At 41.7% G+C, this 18,896-nt stretch overlaps 1 protein-coding gene across 7 annotated transcripts in view; it reads right to left on the bottom strand.

Annotated features, from left to right (window-relative positions):
* LOC124183003 overlaps positions 1-18,896 on the bottom strand; it is a 27,712-nt gene extending 8,816 nt beyond the window's left edge. For 3 of the 7 annotated variants that reach the window (XR_006870910.1, XM_046570917.1, XM_046570919.1), the window contains exons 1-8: positions 18,547-18,895; positions 17,892-18,207; positions 9,670-9,740; positions 2,208-2,305; positions 1,999-2,122; positions 879-1,110; positions 177-713; positions 44-91 (exon numbers count right to left, since the gene is read on the bottom strand). Coding sequence is in view for 5 of the 7 variants with exons in the window: in XM_046570917.1 (XP_046426873.1) it covers positions 44-91; positions 177-713; positions 879-1,110; positions 1,999-2,122; positions 2,208-2,305; positions 9,670-9,740; positions 17,892-18,069 (1,288 nt within the window). In the remaining 2 variants the exon portion in view is untranslated. Of the gene's footprint in view, positions 1-43; positions 92-176; positions 714-878; positions 1,111-1,998; positions 2,123-2,207; positions 2,306-9,669; positions 9,741-17,891; positions 18,208-18,546 lie in introns of all 7 variants that reach the window. The other 4 variants (XR_006870909.1, XM_046570920.1, XM_046570918.1 and 1 more) reach the window with 3 other exon arrangements.

Below are 18,896 nucleotides of genomic sequence, written 5' to 3'. Positions count from 1 at the left end.
TACGTTCGTAATCCAACATACTAACTACATACAGTCCACTCACCAGTCGTTGGTTCCGTCTCCGCAGCTCCGATAGCTCGCCTCTTCCGTCCTGGAAGAAAAAACCGAACCCAACACGTTAAACTTCGAAAATCCTCACCAATTCCACCGATCGCAAAAAATCACCACTCGCTTACCTTGCTTGCTGCTCACTTGGTAAGTGACGCTAGTGCGAACTGTGACATCGGAATCAGGCGGTGCGGCCCCGTAAGCCTTTGGTGATCTCCGTTTCGCCCCGGACTTTGAGGGCTCGGCTTCCGGTTCTGGAGTTGGTTCAGCACCGGGTTCGGGGGATGGTTCAGGACCCGAGACGGGAACCGATTTCGGTTCGGAAACCGGCTCGGCCTTCGACTCTGCGTGCGGCTCAGGCTCGGCTTTGGCAGAGCCACTTGTCGGCTCTGGAACGCCTTCGGGTGCCGGTTCTGGTTCTGATTTTGGTTCCGGTTTCGGTAGCGGTTCACCGGGCGGGTCTGAAAGTTCGGGAAAAGCCTTGCAAGCCGGAGTCAGGTCCTTCGGTCGCCATCCGAGTCCAACCCAAGAGGTGCCGTTGACCACCATCACAGCCTCGAGCTCGTTAATGTCCTTGAGAATCCGCCAGTAGAGCTTGAAGCTGTCGGAGAAGTTCTTCATGGTGTACGCGTCGAAGTTTATCTCCGTGCTCTTGATCGGCGATTCTGAAATTCGTGAGAAACGCGGATGTGTTCATATCGCGTCGGTTAACGCAACTCCTCGAAACCCAAGAACAGGGTGCCTGACAGTCCTCCTCGATAGGAAGACTTCTTTCAGGCAACTTGTGTCAAGGTGTGTTTCGGACTTTCGCGCTACATTTCATCGCTTACTCTTGTTGCATCCGGGACCGAACCATCCGATGTTGCAATAGCAGTGTTTGGTCGGGGATGTCGTTCCCTTGTTGTCGACGCAGACCCCTTGCGATCCGCAGTCCACGTCGTCGAGGCACTCCTCCTTGATCTCGCACCTAGATCCGCGGTAGAATCTGTCGCATCTGCACCTTCCCACGAGGTATTTACCGTGCTTACTGCAGTCTTCTCTGTACTCTTTCTTCTCCAGAATCTGTTGGAGTACAAAACCGCTTCGGTTATAGTGTCATAACGACAGTTCGCGAAAGCCCATCATTTACCACTCGCAAATTCTCACCGTACGTAACGCGTGCTCGTATAACTGAAGCTATAGTACCACTTCAGGTAGGTGTAGGTACATGCATTTAATGATATACCCGTAATCCTCCGAGAAACGCTTGTGAGTGTACTTTAAAGCAGACGCCGAGGAGACGCTTACGATATTTTTATTACCGTTTCTTTTTCGGACCGGACAATTTAAGGATCTTACATCGAACGTGTAATATGTACCGTGCACGTTGTCCAAATAAACAAAATTACGTCTCGATGTATACTTTCGGACGATTCAGAAGGAAAGATCGATCGAAACCGCGGGTACGAACTGCAGGAAGAGTTCGGTCATTTCGACTGCTAATTTCAGGGAATTATTCGACACTGTACGATTAAACTCTTATTCTTCATTCGTTTGAATTATAAATGGGATAGACTTTTGTTGGACCGTTTGAACTCGTGTTCAATCATTCTTTGCGCAGTACCACCTCGTTATAAGAGAGTGTTAAGGCGGTTAGGAAAATAGGATTCCAAGTAATTCGTCTCTTCAACGTTCCCCTACTACTACACGGAGCGCTCGGGCATGCTCCTCGTTATAAGAGAATCACAGTTACGTATTCGAATTCTGTGTCTAAACACGTATGATTCCACGCAGTCGATCGTTGGCTTATAACGAGAAGTCCGTGCCAAAGTTGGGAGACCTCAGGTACAATGGTAGAGTGGGAGAAGCTGTAAAACTCAGTCAAGTGGAACGAAGGAAAAATTCTCTTATAACAAGGAAGTGCTCTACCAGATTATACACATACTATCGTTAAATCGTAAATTGACTCACGTCGATGTCGGCGCAGGACCAAAACCTGTACGTTGATCCCCATTCTTCGGCCTCTCGCAGAAGCCTGATGGTGCAGTCCTTGCACGTGAAGTTCTGAGGCAAGCTTACCGGGAATGATTGCGCCCTGAAAAACATATTTTTGAATTACCAATCGGCGATCGGGTTCCTCCCGAACCCCCCAACGCCACTCAAACGGGAGTCAAACGTACGTGGCATCGTCCTCGACGAATTCGCTGACCTGGGTGACCGGGGTGAGATCGACGAGCGGTCTGTCGAGGGCGTCTAAAATCTGCAGCCTGAAGCCACCCTGAGAAGAGAAAAATTAAAAGGGTCATCCAATGATAACGCGAGATGATCCGAGAGAAGCGTGCAGGGTGAAAATGCACGTCGAGAAGCTGAATTCTTTGGCGTACAAAGAAAACGGGCATCTGGGCACGGGCCCAATCGTCTTCTAGTCGTAGTGCAGATATACTATTTTTGACACGTATCGGTGTCAATTTACAGTACGCATGGAATAACAATGACGTTTGTAGCCACTCGCTGGAGAGCAGCTTTATAGTCACTGTACAGTGTACATCGTGTTTCAAAAGTCCTGCAGTGGGCCATGGCCGGCATTCAAGGTGCCATTCTGTTTTGTGCAAGAGGAAAACTTTTTGCCTTTTTAAAAAAAAAAAAAAATCGATTCGTAGACCCATTTTGTAGAAAAAAGTTGTCGCGGGAACACGGTGTTTTGTTGCAAGTACCGAAGCGACGGAATATTTGTTTCGAAATTGCAAAAAATTTGATTCAATAAAATATACGTATAAATACGAAATCTCAATTTTGATTTAATCCATTTAATGAAATAACGCTTTTTTCGTGGTATCGTAAAAATATTGAACACGCTATGGTAGATTCAACTAATATCACTTCCTACAGTTCATTAAATCTGTACAGTGGATAGAAATTAGTCGAATTTACGAAATCGTCAGAGTTACTAATTGATTACCGCTATCAAGTAATACGTTACATCGTGAAACTACAAAAAACTTTTCTTCAAGTGGCAAATTACTCTCCGTAACGCGTTAAAAATCCTTTCTCGCAAGAGAAGTAAGATGAGCAGTTATTAGAAGAGGCTTCAGGCCTCTGTCCAGTGTAATAAGCAGAATTAAATCATTCGTGGTTCAATGCCATTGAATCAGTCTGTCGATTCGCAATGCCGTATTTCTCCGTCATTTTTCGATGTGAGACTAGATTCATGCAGCATAAATTGCAATCATGCGATAATATTTGCAAATGTAGCAATCAAACAATCATTCTTCAATACATTCTTTACAGAATCATTTCACTGCGTAGATCTGATTTTCCTCAGACACGATTGAAAAACATTTCGTTTTCCGCGCGTTATAAAATCAGCACAAAACTTTTCGATTGCGTGAAAATGATGTTCGTTCGGACGCATGTCAACCTTGAAATTTCGTCGCGAGCGGCAAACTTTTCTCATTAAGATGAAATTTTCTTCGGAGCATGAACGAGGCGCAGTATCGTCGAAAGAATGCCTCGTTCAGTCCGGTTCTCGCTTCGGGCCAAACACGTAAGTAACTCTTTCATGGATTCCAAGTGAAAGCTAGGGCGGTTGAAAAATCTCTCGTTGTAGGTACAGGTCGAGGATAGGTATCAGGTGCGCGCGCTAAAATTGTTCGTAAATATTTGTGCCGCACCTCAGGCGCTTCGTTGGGCGCGTTGTTTCGCAGGTGCGCAGAGGCGTTGTCTCGTCTAATTTTATTTTAATCATTTTCGTTTTCTTTTTCGTTCTCTCTTCATCTCACCGCTTGTTTAGTTTTCTGTTCTTATTTCAGGATCCCGCGCGCCTCTTTCCCATTCATCCAACAGCCTCGCGTTCATCGGCGTAACTCATTCCGCGATATCTCTCTTCGCTGTAACGAATTGCAAAATGTAATAAACAAATTTCAAATCCTCCTGGGCGTAGCCTAACTAAATACATTACACGGCGAGGACACGTTGCGTACGATAACCGGAATGACTACCGATCTGCAACAGGATCCCGATTATACCGTAAGAAACGCGCGTCCGGATTATTCGACGCCCCGATTCCATCGGGATAATTTACTAAGTGCTGCTGGTTACGCGTCCCGGTTTATCCGGGAAACGTCCCTCTTGCCTCTGGGATTTGTGAGAATTGATAGACGACCCGAAAGGACGTTGAGATACCTACGAAACTGGTTGGGTGCGAAGGCATGCGAGGCTCGTGTAAAGCCCGACGTCCCACAGCTGTTGACCTCAAACTTCTCTTGCTCAAGTCGCAGGATGAATGACTAATTGTGCACTGAACCTACGCGACTGTAATTATTATACAGCGGCCTCAGTCTTTGGTTATTGAAATTCTCTCTCTTGTTACGACCGACGATCGGTGCTCTGTAAGCCACGGATAAATATTTCGTTGTTGAATTTTTACAATATTCTCGATGCGATTGCCGATGAAACATTTGCGCAATAGAATAAACTGCCGTTGAGTCGTAAATCGTGGATCGCAGGCTAACATATAAATTTATGTTTCTGAATTACATTCCCGTGACGGTTGGTCAAAATTGAAGAACAAGATTAAAACGCGACCGTACTGTAAATAAAAAAATAAAACAAAAAAAAAAAATGCGGTTTTTTTTTTGTGTCAATTTGACACTATTTTATGTCGATCTAACACTATTTGACGCTCAAGTTCTAAATTGACGGTGAAAATTGTTTTTTAGTAGTCCACACCGGTCACTTTTGATCGATTTTAACACCGTCAATTTTTTAAATTGCACTATCGATGCTGATATAAAGATCCAACCATACGTACATATAAATATAATGTCTAGAAAGAATCTGACGGGAGAGAAAGTCTGCAAATACGCAATGTTTGCAAACATTGAAGCGTTACTTGGTCGCTGAATGTTGTGGGACTATCAAGGAACATTTTCGAGGTTCGACAGAATTATCACAATGAACGTTGGCGCTATTCAGAGTGCGGGTGTCACGGTTAATAGATCGTTAATGGATCCATCATCAGCGGAACAATTGAATCAGTGTGAACTTTTGGTAGGGTAAATTCGTGCGTGGATCCGGTCATTGATGAATTGGAGGGACGAAAGTGCGACTCTGGATGTTTTGATGTGAATTCGAGGTACGTATGATCGATGATCGTCATTGTTACAGTGGAAGAGTAAAGTGTAACGATAAGTTTCCGTTACTGGCGTAAAGAAAAAAGAAGAACAAGCTCCGGAATCCCAGTGATTTATGTATATACGTATGTATGTATATAAATGTTGAGATATTCCACTCGGTTTGCCTAGGTTTGAGGCCTTGAATGACGATTCGGAGTTTTTAGAGTTTAGAGGATACCAGACAACGACGCCGCGTACATGTTTTCAAAGTGATTTAATTATCGTTCTCGGTAGAGCTCCTCGCGCGTTGTTACGTGTTTCGCTAGTTATATTAATAAATAGAGGAATCACGAATGACGAGCGTCTGTTTGCTTCGGACTCTGACTACGTCGGTTATAATTATCGTGAGTATTTTATTTATTTTTTCTCTCTCTCTCTCTCTCTCTCTCTCTCTCTCTCTCTCTCTCTCTCTCTTCTGTATTGAATAAACTTGTTATCTCGTCGCGGCGTCGGGGCAAGATGACTCGTTCGAAATGCAGTTGTAGCGTCGAAATTGCCGTACGTAGAGAGGAACAATTTAAATCGGAGAAAAAGAAGTGTGAAAATAGAAATAAACGAAAACGATGCATAACGATTGGAAATTATTTCCCATGATTAACGGCGTCGAATATGGCTCATTAAATCCGGCCCGTCGACTCGACGCGATGTATAATTCAACAATAACGATGACGAGGGTGATTCGAATTGTGCAGCGTAATTTAATCACCGCTGGAAGAGCGGTTTCGGTCATCGACGGTTCAGCAAAAATCGTTTCGCACTGCACAAGGCGCTGCGGGATCTATACGCCGAAGAATGTTCGACCACCGACTGAAATCATACCGCGTTACACGTTGTACGATGATTCGTGCAACTGCAATTCCCCCGCACAGTCGAAGCGTTTCGCATGACCGAGCGAAGAGAAGCGGTTTTGAAATTGAAGAATTTTCAACGCCAGGATATATCCGTTTCATCGCTCGGCGAAAATAGTTCCACCGATATCGAGAAATCCAATATTTCCACATCGGCATATTTTACAGCGACTCTAACGCGCATTTGTAGAATAAAAATGAGCCCCAGCCGCGGCGCTTGACAAATTTCACTCTCCGATCCTTCACGTAGATTAACAATTTTCATTTTTTATCAGAATCGAAAAATACGCTTCTAGGTAGAAAATGAAAATTAGTTTTCTTATCGAAACTTTACTTTTCGTAACTTTGCTTTGTCGGGTATCTTTTATTTCGTCGCTTATTTAAAATATCCTCAATCGGAAATTCCCCTCTGTTTTTTTTTTCTTTTCTTTTTTTTTTTTTCGTCTTACCGGCGATTCGTGATTAATCCGAAATGACGCCACGGGTCGGTCTCCAGGATCATCGCATCGTCATCATCGTCGTGTTGGCCGGTTTGCCGCGGCTTTTTAACGCGCATACTAACGCGTAGAATAACGCTTCGCGTCAAAGTGTGGAACGTGAATCGAACGGTGGTATCGATTAGACGTACACAACTAGGCGTTTGTACACACATTCGTACATGTATAGGTACGTATATGTATTGCATTACACATGCCTCTGTCAGCCGCGCACGAGCGCAACTGAAATAGGCATCGTTTTAACCGCTATGTATATGCGGAAGAAGAAATAAGAAAGTAACGAACGGGCTTTAGTGAACATTCCAATCGACTTAACCGCCGTGCCGTGGCGTTTCTTCCTATCTTTTATATTCTATGGATAAAAAAAACCTATGTATTATTATATTTTTTCAGATAATATTTCCTTTATTCGTTTCACCCCTTCATTCCCTCACTTCGCTTGTATTATATTATTACAACGCAATGATAACAATTCTTCCGGTCGGTCCATGTAATATCCTATTTTACAATATATAATACATCGCTACGACAAATTTATTTCAGATGCAGAGTAGTTACGTAAACGGGATTCGGTGTTTTCAATTCTTTCTTTTCTTTTTTTTTTGTTGTTGCAGATTTCATTATTTCTTGTTATAATCAACCGGAAGCTCGCAGTTCGCGACGAAACACATCCGTCGATATTATCGATGTATACAAATTTTCGTTTAAAAAAAAAAAAAAAAAATTATATACCTGTTCTTGTCACTCCGAGAGGTTTTTTTTTTTTTTTCCTTTTTATCATTCTCCCCATCATCTTTATTCCACGGTACAGTTCAAATTGACACAATTTACTTTGCAATTTCACAGTATAACCGACAAAGTTTGCTGTTTAAATTAGACACATTATAACAATCGAATCGGATTGTAAATTCGGCGGTGAAAATCAACGTTGAAATCTCATGAAACGACGAATAATAAACAGTCGTCTTGTTTCTAAAACCTGTATTACGCCTCCGCGGTAAACTTGACTTTGCCGTGGAATTTTGCGGACGCGCGACATTTTCTAAAAGAATATCTCTCGTCGGCTAATAACAGTCGGCGTAATACGTAATCGATTTGAACACGATACCGATAAATGCTGTTCAATATTCCACAAACATCGCCTTATTCTTTGGTTAAAATTTCATCCTTTGTCAGTAGTCCAACGACAGTGTCAACGGTTGAAAGGTTTTCGTACAAGTACACACATGATTCGCAGTCAGGGGAAAAAAGAGAGAGAAAAAATAAAATAATTAAAAAAAAAAAAAAAGAAAATATGACGGCACCAATTTTTTACCGTTTTTTCACCTGCGAGCAGGATATACGGATAGTTTTCGGTGAAGTATAATCTTCGTGACAGAGGTGAGGAGGTGAGGATATTACATCGCTAAGAATCGGCCTGTAGTTTATAACACACACACACACACAGCGAATGTGTGTATCGGTTATTTTGCAAGGCGTTGGAATTTTTGTACGAAAGGCGACGACGACGTTGCGTGGTTTGCTAAATAGCGGGTGTTTTCTTGACTGAATAATTCAACGTAGTCCCCTGCCTTGAAGAGAGGAGCGTAGGCCGTAATGCCGATCCGTCGCCCTCCCTTTTCCCCGCGAATATGTCGTAACTCGGTAACAACTTGTGCGTAAAGCCGTAATCCGTCTATCGCGCACTTTAATTTTTTTTTTTAATTTTATCGGGGAAAAAAGTCAATATCTCGTTGGAACAAAAAAAAAAAAACAAAAGAAAAAGAAAGAAAATTGGAGTCAACGCGGTTGTACCGACATACGTGAAAATAATTCACGTTTGTCTTTATATAATTGCGACGAAGAAGAAGAAGAAGGAAAAAGAAAAAAAAACGAAACTAGCGGAAGACGAATCACGAATCGTTAAAATTTCATTGATTCCAGTGTGAAATTGTATCGTTTTAAACAATTGAGCGGCGCGCGGGCTTTTTCGTCGACGAATTTTATACCTTGGGTTTAGAAAATTGACGATAGAAATACGATAGAAAATATCGAGAGACCGTCGTTGCGTGTTCTTTTTTACACCGCATTCGCGGGTGATTCTGTAATCAGTCGATATTGTTGCTGTACGTGCCTTTAGGATCGAATTCCGTTCGTCTTAACCGAGTGACGTCACCGTCGCAACCTCCCACATACCTAAACGTGTGGCGAGATACGACGTACGCCGGAGATTTTAAAAGAAAATAATTTTACCCCGTGTTTCTAAGCTTCCTTTCAACGATTCATCGATCTTTTGCCTTCGGGATATACTAAGACCTTGGTATCACCGATACGACCGTCTGATGTGGAGCACCTTGTGCACCTGCATTCTTTCATACCTTATAAATCGAACGCGGCACGATGATTAATGCCATTAAATACTCGTGCGGGAATTTAAATCCGTGTTACGGTTCACGAAACAGCCGTTGATTGGCTATCGCCTGTAAGTGTGTGCCTTTTTTCATTTTTCTTCTTTTTCTTCTCTTTTTTTCCTTTGTAGCTTTTAAACGCCATCATCAACGCCGCGACGCTCTTCTCGTCAGCACTGAGAAGGTTACGACTGGCGTTAAAATCGGCGAGAATAATGGTTTAATGAATTTATTTGTATACCGTTTATGAAAAATTTCAATGCTTCGAGGAGGGTGAATCACGGGACAATGATTCTCCTAAGATTTGATTGACGGGCTAACGTTGCGCATATTATTACATGACGCATAGAGTGCGATGATGAAATAAAATTATCGCGATAACGATAACTCGATTTCGGTTATCCGATCGGTTCGGATCGCAACGGTTTGTGAAACAAGTCGTCCCGCAGAACTCGGAGCGAGTATGAAAAGGTTCGTTTAAAACGAGGATGTGTTATGCCAGAGTTCCGGCGTTGCCTTATGGATAACGGAAGTTGCATGGCACCGGAATTATTCATTACCAGCACCAGTTACCATTGTCTTGATCTGGGGCTTACGCGCATAGCTGATAGTCGGTATTGCAGCCGGAGGTTTCGTTCACCTCTTGCCGATGATTTTTCTCATCCCAAAGCGGTTAGTAGGTGAGGATGCAGAATTATGTACAATACCTGTGTAACAATAAAGCAGAGAAACTCACCCTGTGCGGATAGGCGAGATGCCAGGTGACGTTGAAGCTGCTGCCGCTGAGAAACGAGGTTCTGATGTCACCTGGAAAAAAAAATATCGAAGGTTAAAATCTGCCATATTTTCATTTTTTACCACGATCCAAAAATATAGTTCCAGGTGAAAAATGAAAATTAGTTTTATAGCCGTTACCGGAAAGTCTGGCATCCGTTGCTATTCTTTCTCATTACGATCGCTGTTGCTAGATTTTCTAGCAACTGTTGCGAAAATTTGACGCTCGTGCAACGATAAATTGACGTTGAAGCCTTGTTTAAGTACAAAAAGTAGAGTAAACCTCAGAAACTGATTTCGTGTTCCAATTAGCGAAAAAGGATCGATGACAGCGCAAACAGTTTTTTTTAACGACACCCGTTTTACTCAATTTTTCTAGTTACTGTAACGAATGAAATTTTTGCTCAGTGTAAGTTATATCGAAGTTCTGGCGTTAGTTTAAAATGCAGAGCCGCAGGAATGCTAGCCCAGTTATATTTTCTTGCCGTTTGTAGAGAAAAAGAGAAAAAAAATATCTAACCAGTCCTCGACCGAAATTTGATATTCAATCTTCTGCACGGACGTTCTCCCTGCAGTTTCCTAGAAATTCAATAAAACATGATACCCGCAATTTTCTCGCCGTGCAAACGGCATCGTGCAAAAAAAAAAAAACGCATTTAACGCGTACAAAAACTCGGACTTTAAGCAGGCTGCAGGATGCGCCGTTTTCCGCAATTTACTTGCGTTAAAAATACTCGAGGGTAATTCGAAGAGAAGTGCCAGGAGGCTGGGCCCAGTTACTTAAGCAATAAACTCCGCTGATCCTCGAGCGTAAATATCGCGAGTATAACGCGACGTTTACGTATGTATTTATGTATGTATATATATACGGATGTATCCGTGTATGCTTATGCATAATTTAAACGGTACAACGTGTTGCGATGCTGATGCAATTTGTACCAGCGATGCGGAAGCCTGCGGGAAAGAATTTCTACTCCTTCTAATTGGTTTTCATGTACAATATTGCAAATATAATACGTCCGTTTCTCATGTAAAAAGTGTGTTAATCGTTCCGCGAATATGCGATATTATCGAGAGTCGAAATTTCAGCGATTCTGTAATATCGAATCGGCGTTAATTCCAGTAGAAATTTTGGCCCTACGGTAGACCTGCGGGTACGAAGTAAGGATTTATTAAATCCTGTTTGGTCCTTAGTCCTGTTCAGAATTTTGAGAAATCTACCTGCTAGATATTTACACCTGTCGTGATCTTCGACACCCTGCTATAACCTGTTCGAAAGACATGGAAGCCTATCTACGGCCTGGTTAGAATTTTTCAAATATCGATCAACTTTTTCAATTTTCATTTTCGTAATGTACGTACATTCGAACGTATGCATAGAAAATTTCGTATCGATCCGAAAGATATTCTCCAAGTTACGAGCACATTTTCGGAGACTCTGGAGCGTTTGAAAGTTGTTGTGAATCTTTGAAAGCTTTTTTCTCAAAACTATGTTTTCAAAGTCGGTGAGCAAGATTTATCGGAAACGGCTGAACCGATCAGTCTCAAACTTTTATACAAGCTTTATTGTTACATATTTCTCAGTTCTTAATCGAAGGTTTTTTTATTACCGTTGATTATTTTCCATTTTATAGACAAATTATGCCGAAAATTTTTATGGGAAATCGTTCTTTTTTTTTTTAAGAAGCCGCCGTTTTGTTAAAAATTAACATTTTGCTGATTTCTCCGATCTTAGATCAGATAATACTGTACATTAAGTAAATCTTTTTCGTTTTTCCATTTCGAATGATCAAGTCCAGAGATATCTTGCTCATCGCAAGACGCCTTTTTTAAAGGTGCAGCTTGAAAAATCATTTTTTCTTATAAATGAAAAATATCAGAATAAAGTTCAATGTTACCCTAATATGTGTGTACATTTTTATATTAACAAATTGAAATGCCTATTCGTGAAAAATCCTTGCAAAAATCGATTTTTTTTCGCGCCTCCCGACTAATTGCAAAGTTTTCAATCGACAAGCTTGATTTCAGTTTTGAGTAACTTGTGCGTCTGCCGCTAGGAGCGCCGAAGCGCATTTTGTTCTCGTGTTTGAAAACGTGCCGCGAATCGGTAATTAATGAACGCGTAAACTGACTCCGAGTAGTCGTAGTCGGACCCTCACTTACAATCAATTCGCTTCTGATACGGGAAGATACCGATCATTTAGAGATTCCATTTAACCGAAGCTGGATCAATGGATCACAAGAAAATATGCAAACCAGGAGTATGAATTTGGTTGGAGTTAAATCAACAATCACAAGGTAAAGGAAAAAAGATTATCATTTTCAATAATTATTACTTGGTACCTTGTTGCATGGTTTGAAAAAAAAGAAAAAAAAAAAACTATGAAACCTGCATCAGGGATTAGTTACGGAATATTTTGAAACCGGCTGGTTCTGATTCCGCAGCTTGTGTTTTTGCTTCGAAAAATCGCGCGGCTCTCTAATTACTATTGCAACTCTTTCTTCACTCTACGACTCTCCTTTATATCCCCAAAATCAACGACGATGGGCCGCGTGCGGTGAATTATTTATATTAACAATCGACATCTCGCAACGATCATCGGACGAAAGCGAGTGCTTGGCATTTTTCTTGGCTTTCGCGGTTACATCGAAAGCATAAAATCGCTGCATTTTTGTAGACTCGGCGTCGATAATTGATCGAACATAAATTTCATTTCGTAACCCTGCGACAAATAAACCGTTTAATTAACATTTTCCATATCTCCCTTACGTCCCATCTCCGTCAGTTTCTCTTTTTTACGGACCGATCGATTCTTGTCGCAACGTTAACTGAAACTAAAAAGTACCGAATTAAACGCTCGTCAAAGATCTCTTCGTGTACACCTAATTAATTCGCCTAAATCTTTTTTCCTTTTCCGTTTATTTAAACTCGTTGATCGATCGATTAAAATATATTTCTCACATCGATCTAACGTTGTAAAATTATCCAGGCACGAACCGTGAACTTGAATCGGTCTGACAAGCTTGTTCAAACGTGATTCGACGTGAATCCCATTCGCGCGAAGCTTAAAAATTTCCATCGATCGTTTTACGGCTTGTACTTGTTATCCAGCCGCGACTACTCGTAAATTTATTTCGTGTCCAACTAAACGGTTCGGAAATAAAACTCTCAAAACAACGTTCGGTGATGAAATCGCCTCCGGTTATTGATTGAAAAATTCGATCATTCACGCGTGAGAAGGTGTCTCTGTGTTTTCTCTTGCGAATTGCTCACTCCTCCGATTTCTTTGCAAATATTTTCGCATGGGAATATCGTAAGGGAACGAGAAAATCTTATTGTTAATCAGACGCGCCGAGGGACTTGCGACCTGGTAAATATCGCGCTACAGCTGATTGTACCGGAAGTGAACGCGCTGGCACAAGACTAAAGTGAATTGCAAATCGTTAGTTCCATACCAGAGGTTTTTACACTTTCTTCGCTCATTGTCAGAGCTGCTGTTTTCATCTCTCTCTATCTTTCGTCACAATGGAATAGCCATGTACAACATGAAGCCAATGTTTGAATCGAAACTTGAGAAACTCATTCGCATTGAATTCGTATCGTAAAAATCTCCGTTTTATTGACTGGTGAACAGAAATGGTGGTCAGTGATGATGCGTTCCCATTGTCAGGAATTTTTTACGTACGCGTAAAATTAACGAACTTTGATCGTCAGTCTTCTTTGAATACGTAATATCGGATTTACTATACTTTTAAGTATTCCACGGTTGATAAACGGGTTATGGTAATTTTGTAAATAATTGACGAAAATTTAAGACGCTTATCTTACAAGCCGATTTATATTTATAGCGATAAACTTGTTCGTTGACTCGACTTCCAAATCCTTGGTCTAAAATTAGTATTTTTTAAATTATTACCTATATATATATATATATATATGTGTGTGTGTTTTTTTCTTTCTTTCTCTCTTTAATTTTCTAAATTGACATTCTTCATCAGAGTTTCATCCGTTTTCATCAAAGAATACAGGGGAAAGCGTAAAGCTACCCGGTAATTAACTTCCGACTATAACTTTTCGAATAAAATTTGATTGAAAAATGATAATGAGGTAATTTCTACGCAACTGTATCGATAACCACTGTAAAAAATCAATAACAAGTTATTGAATTCATCAGCGGAAACTTCGTCGCAAATTGCTTCACCTTCGATAAATAAATGAAAACAAACCGTCCATTCGGAAAGAATATTTGCATCGATCTGAGGAAATCCGTATTCTGCCTTTCGCTAATTACAACCTACCCGTGCAATTTTCAACCATAACGATTATAATAAATAACGCCTTTTCTTAAAAAGGCGTTAATATTTGTCGAACGGTTGTGGAATTTTTGAGAGATGCGGGAAGTGTGTGCGAAGTCATTAATTCTCACGAAAAAAAGGACCGACTTGTTTTTTCTGTTCTCGTATCACCCCCCCCCATGCAACTCCGACACAAATTTATACCCGTGTACAAAAACCCTCCGTTATTTACCGCATAACTCGAATCGCTCGAATATGCAAATCCGGGCACTCTGGGCTCGGGTTGCTCTAACGGTGGTCGTCGGAGTGCTGCTGCAGCTAGTGATACAGGTTTCAAGATCCACCTTAAACGCCCACGCGATTCGCGAGTGACTCGTAGCCGATTTTTGACGCCGCTTCTTTCGCCTCGACACCCGGTCACGTCCTTGTCTTTGACCTTTTCCAACGTCATATTGTAAATAATTTATTCCCGTAGCGCATAACTGCACAGACGGACCGATTCCCGCGGTGACTCGATAGCAGCGATCGCGTTGTAATGCGATATTGGAAACGAGCTGCTTGCGAATCGTCGGACGTAGCTCCGAGCCTCCGCAACCTTCTCGAATTTCATGTTTTTGGAATTTCGCTTGCTACGACGGTCGTATCGATTGCCGCGAATTTGCTCGTTTTTTTTTTTTTTTTTTTTTGTTTTTTTACCGCACTGAGAAAAATTTCATTTGTTACAGTAACTAGAAAAATTCGGTAAAACAGGTATCGTTAAAAAAAACTGTTTGAATATTGTTAGAATTACGAGGTACGCGTAACAATTTTGCGCTATCGTCGATCCTTTTTTGGTAATTGAAACGCTGAATCAGTTTGTGAGCTTTACTCTACTTTTTTTTAGTTAAACAAGGCTTTGACGTCAATTTATCGTTGCGCGAGCGTTAAATATTCGCAACAGTTGCGAGAAAATATAGCAACAGTGATCGTAATGAGAAAGAATAGTAACGGATACTAGACTTTTCGGTAACGGCTACGAAACTAATTTTCATTTTCTACCTAGAAGTATATTTTCCGATCGTGGTAAAAAATGAAAATAGTTGAGGACGTGAGCGGTAAACGGAAATAAAAATTTCTCTTAGTGCACACTGTTGTTTCTACAACGAACAATGTTTTTTATCATTGGGGTGGGACTGCGGTTCCGAAAGCGCCTAATTTCAAATTATTTAGAAACATCCGAAAGTTTCGAAAATTAAAATATACTCAGACAGCGTAGTTTACTCGACGAGTGAGTATAAAAAATCAGAAATACCGAAAATCATAATTACCGGGATTCCGAACGCAAAAATATCGAAAATCCAGAACAAAGTAAAATCAAAGTGGTGAAATTTCACCAAACCAGAAATTCACAGGACTGAAAATCTTGATGTTTCAGATTTCTAAACTTTCTCAATTTCGCTCTCTTGGAATTTCAACCCCATCGGTAATTATTCACCGCAAATTGTGCGTTTTCTTCTTTTTCTTTCAATTTTGTTTTCAATAATTTTTGACGCGCAGTTTTTCGAGCCATCAAATTTATCAGTCGACTTATAAATGTTAGGTACGACTCGTAAAAGAGGCGCGAAACGTTTTGCTATGTCGATTATTTCCGGTCTACAAAGCCACGGTTTTCTCATCACCAACATTGTTAAAATTATAGTCGAGTTTAATAAACCTGACGGTGATTTGAGCCACTCGAGGAAAATGACCAAAAAAAAAATAATAATAATAATAAAAAAAAAAAAAAAACAGAGCTTTCTTGTCGATTCCTACAGTTTATCGAATGATTTCGCACGGTTTAAATTTAATTCTCGTAATACACGCGGCAACTATGCTCGTAAAAGTAAAACTGTCGTTGTGCTTTGTTAATTCGCGGTATCGGCGCAAACCTGTATCAAGTGTTTTTCATCACCTTTCTTCGGCTCTCGTCGATATTTCTTTTCGTGCAATTTGTACGGTACATAGCGTGCGCTGCTCGTTCCATTCGACGTTGCAGCGAGCAAAACGGCGTTCGAAAAATAGCCGTGAAATTGAGGCGTCGAATAGCAGGAGGCAAAAAGTGATTTGGGCCGCGCGTGCCGATGCAGCGTGTCTCTTCTGCATTTCTACGTCTGACACTTATTTTTACAATGCCCAACTTCCTCCGGGGCAAAACGCTTGCTCGATATTCCGCGGAAGAAAGATTTTCTTCGACAGTTGTTACAGGCACCGTGCCTGAAAACTTTCGTTCTTCCTTTCGCGCAGCGGGAGAAAATTTTATTTTCGTACGGAAAAAGAGACAGAAAGAAAGGATATAAAATTAAAGAAATTAAAGTAATTGAAAAAAGAAACGAGAATAGAAAACATCTGGCTGAAGTGATTTAGGTTTAAGTATGCCTGTTGTGAATAATCGAGGACGATTATTTACTCTCAGTTTCGAGAGTGAAATTACAGAACCATAAACCATCTCGTATTACGAGATTTAATCTATATAATCTCGAATATTTTCAGTCCCGTATATCAATCCCCGTTCTCATTTGCAAGGAAAAACGATAAATAAATTCTTCTTAATTCCCAGTTCAGCGTGTAATCGCAACTGGACCGCGATCTTTCCGCGACGAAAAATCAAATTCCCGACGACACCGCATCGCGTAACGTTTATAAACGAGCGTATGATTTATCACATACGTGAATCAGTGTTAGCGGTAGAAGGTGGCAGCAGTCGGTTACCTAATATCGTCTTTCAAGGACCTCAATTTGATCGTCATTAAAGGCCGTGCAGTCTGCGTAACGGAACGGTGTATGCAAAACTGCAAATCCGGCGAAAATAGTCGTAGTTTTTAAGTTATAATGGAACTGCGAGTGATCGGGAAGCTGATAAATTCGAGAGGAGGCGATTAAAACAGCGGTTTAATCGCGGGAAGAAGAAAAGAGGTAGATGAAAAAAAAAAAAAAAAAAAAAAAAACAAGAAACCAAAAAGTCAACGGTAGGGAAAATATACCGCAGACCGGAATCGCTTTCCATACGGAACGACTGACTGCGTGACCCGCGAACCAGCTATTTTACACTCCAGGCCGTAACGTTTCTTCTTCTTTCCACTCGCCGCGCTCGGCACGATTTTCGCGATAAGAAAGATTTTTCGGTCGCGAGTCAAGTGCTCCGTTCGCAATTATTAATCCTTGTTGCGTCAGAGTTAGATGAGCATAACTGAGAAACGCCTCAGAGATCCGATTGATCGTTTGAGTTTGATAAAAAAAAAAAAAAAAGACAAAAAAACAGCAAGTGAGGAACATTTGCCGCGTCGAAGTTACGGTAATGAAAAAATTGCGAGCGTTGATCCTGCAATACATAATTTTATTTTTCAAAATCTCGTCGGTTCCCCCCCCCCCCCCCCTTTTTTTCTTACACTTCGTCCTTAGCCGCAAAAGCACTGTCGCGATATTTTTTCTCAGATCGTGCGGAGCAGTTTATACCGCAGAGAATAGCTAATTCAAACGTTGTTCGCAGTAATTTTGTTCGGAGCGCTAACCGCGGATGCCTTGCCACCTGAAGTAATTACCGGAGAATGCCGCTTGGCGAGCGGCCAAGACTAAGACGTTAGTAGACAAATACTAGGCGTAGTGAAAGTCGGTTCGAATCGTATACAAGCTTCGTCGTTCCCCACGCCTCGTCTCCTCTGCTATTTTAATGCCGTTTTCCCACCGACCATCGGCTGCCGGAATATTTCCGTCGTCATAATTCTACGGCAGGCAATAATCCATGAATGAGTGGGTTCGTTCCTGTACCCTGAAAGTTGGGATAAGACGGGCGCGAAATTGGCCGAAGCGCAAACGTCAGCTTTCGCATTTCTTCTACCAGCTCGCGCCAATCGACGCCAAATTCTCTCTCACCTCTCGGCATTCCGCAGGGTCCCGGCGTCCTCGCGTTGTCCAGGAAGTCGAGGTCGTACTTCCTCGCGTGGGGAAAAGTCAGGGCGACGTGTCCCTTCGCCGATTTAAACAACGCCACACCCAGGACGAGGACGAAGAGGAGAGTCCTCGTCGTCCGGGCTCGGTTTGGACTCAGCATCCTTTTCCAACTATTCGATTCTATCTTTCTTCCAATCAACGACTGCAACGCGCTGCTTCTTCTTCTTCCTCGGTATCGAAAATCCGTTCCCTCACCGCCTGCATAGAGCCTGGTTTTTCCGGGGCTCCTCGGTGTAACCTGTGAACGTAGTAGGATTTACCAGGAGGACCTGGAATTTGTACCCATCGACACGCGGTTTGGTATCCTTGGTCAGAGAACAACCTAACAGGATGTCCTTAGCACGAATAGACTGGGACCATTTGTCGTACTATACGGATACGTCTAATTAAAATGGTATTACGTCTTACTGCTTCCTCTCGATATAGACGCGTGGTTGTCTGTTTCTTTTTTTTTTTTTTTTTGCCTCTCAGTCTGTGACGTAAGAACACTTCTGTGATTCGTCCGATTACTCGTTAAACAGACGTAACGTGGATGGGAGAATCGACGGATTGAACGTAGAATGATATCCGTACATACGTGTTTATTACCTGAACGATAAATCGTTCCCTGTATCAGCGTTTCCTCTTCGTTGACAACGACAAGTGAATAAGTAAACAGCTGAAACGAAGAAGAATAAGAAACTTGGAACGGTGCACTGATTCACAGACACCAACGACACTCGTTTACTCGTCAATATCCGTTTTCCGTTATCAGAGGCACTAAAATCTCGTGAAAAATTTCACCGCCGATTTGAGAGAAGCCATTTTGGTATCAAGAAACGCGGTATCGTTGCTCCGTAGAGTTTCACTCTGGCCGTTTCGTCTTCGAGACGGTGTCGAGGACTGGCTACTCGAGACGCGCGGCACCATTGCGAACTGGCCCCGAGC

Source organism: Neodiprion fabricii, chromosome 5 (assembly GCF_021155785.1).
Source record: "Neodiprion fabricii isolate iyNeoFabr1 chromosome 5, iyNeoFabr1.1, whole genome shotgun sequence".
NCBI classification, from domain to species: Eukaryota; Metazoa; Arthropoda; class Insecta; order Hymenoptera; family Diprionidae; genus Neodiprion; species Neodiprion fabricii.
This window is presented reverse-complemented; position numbering and strand designations above follow the sequence as displayed.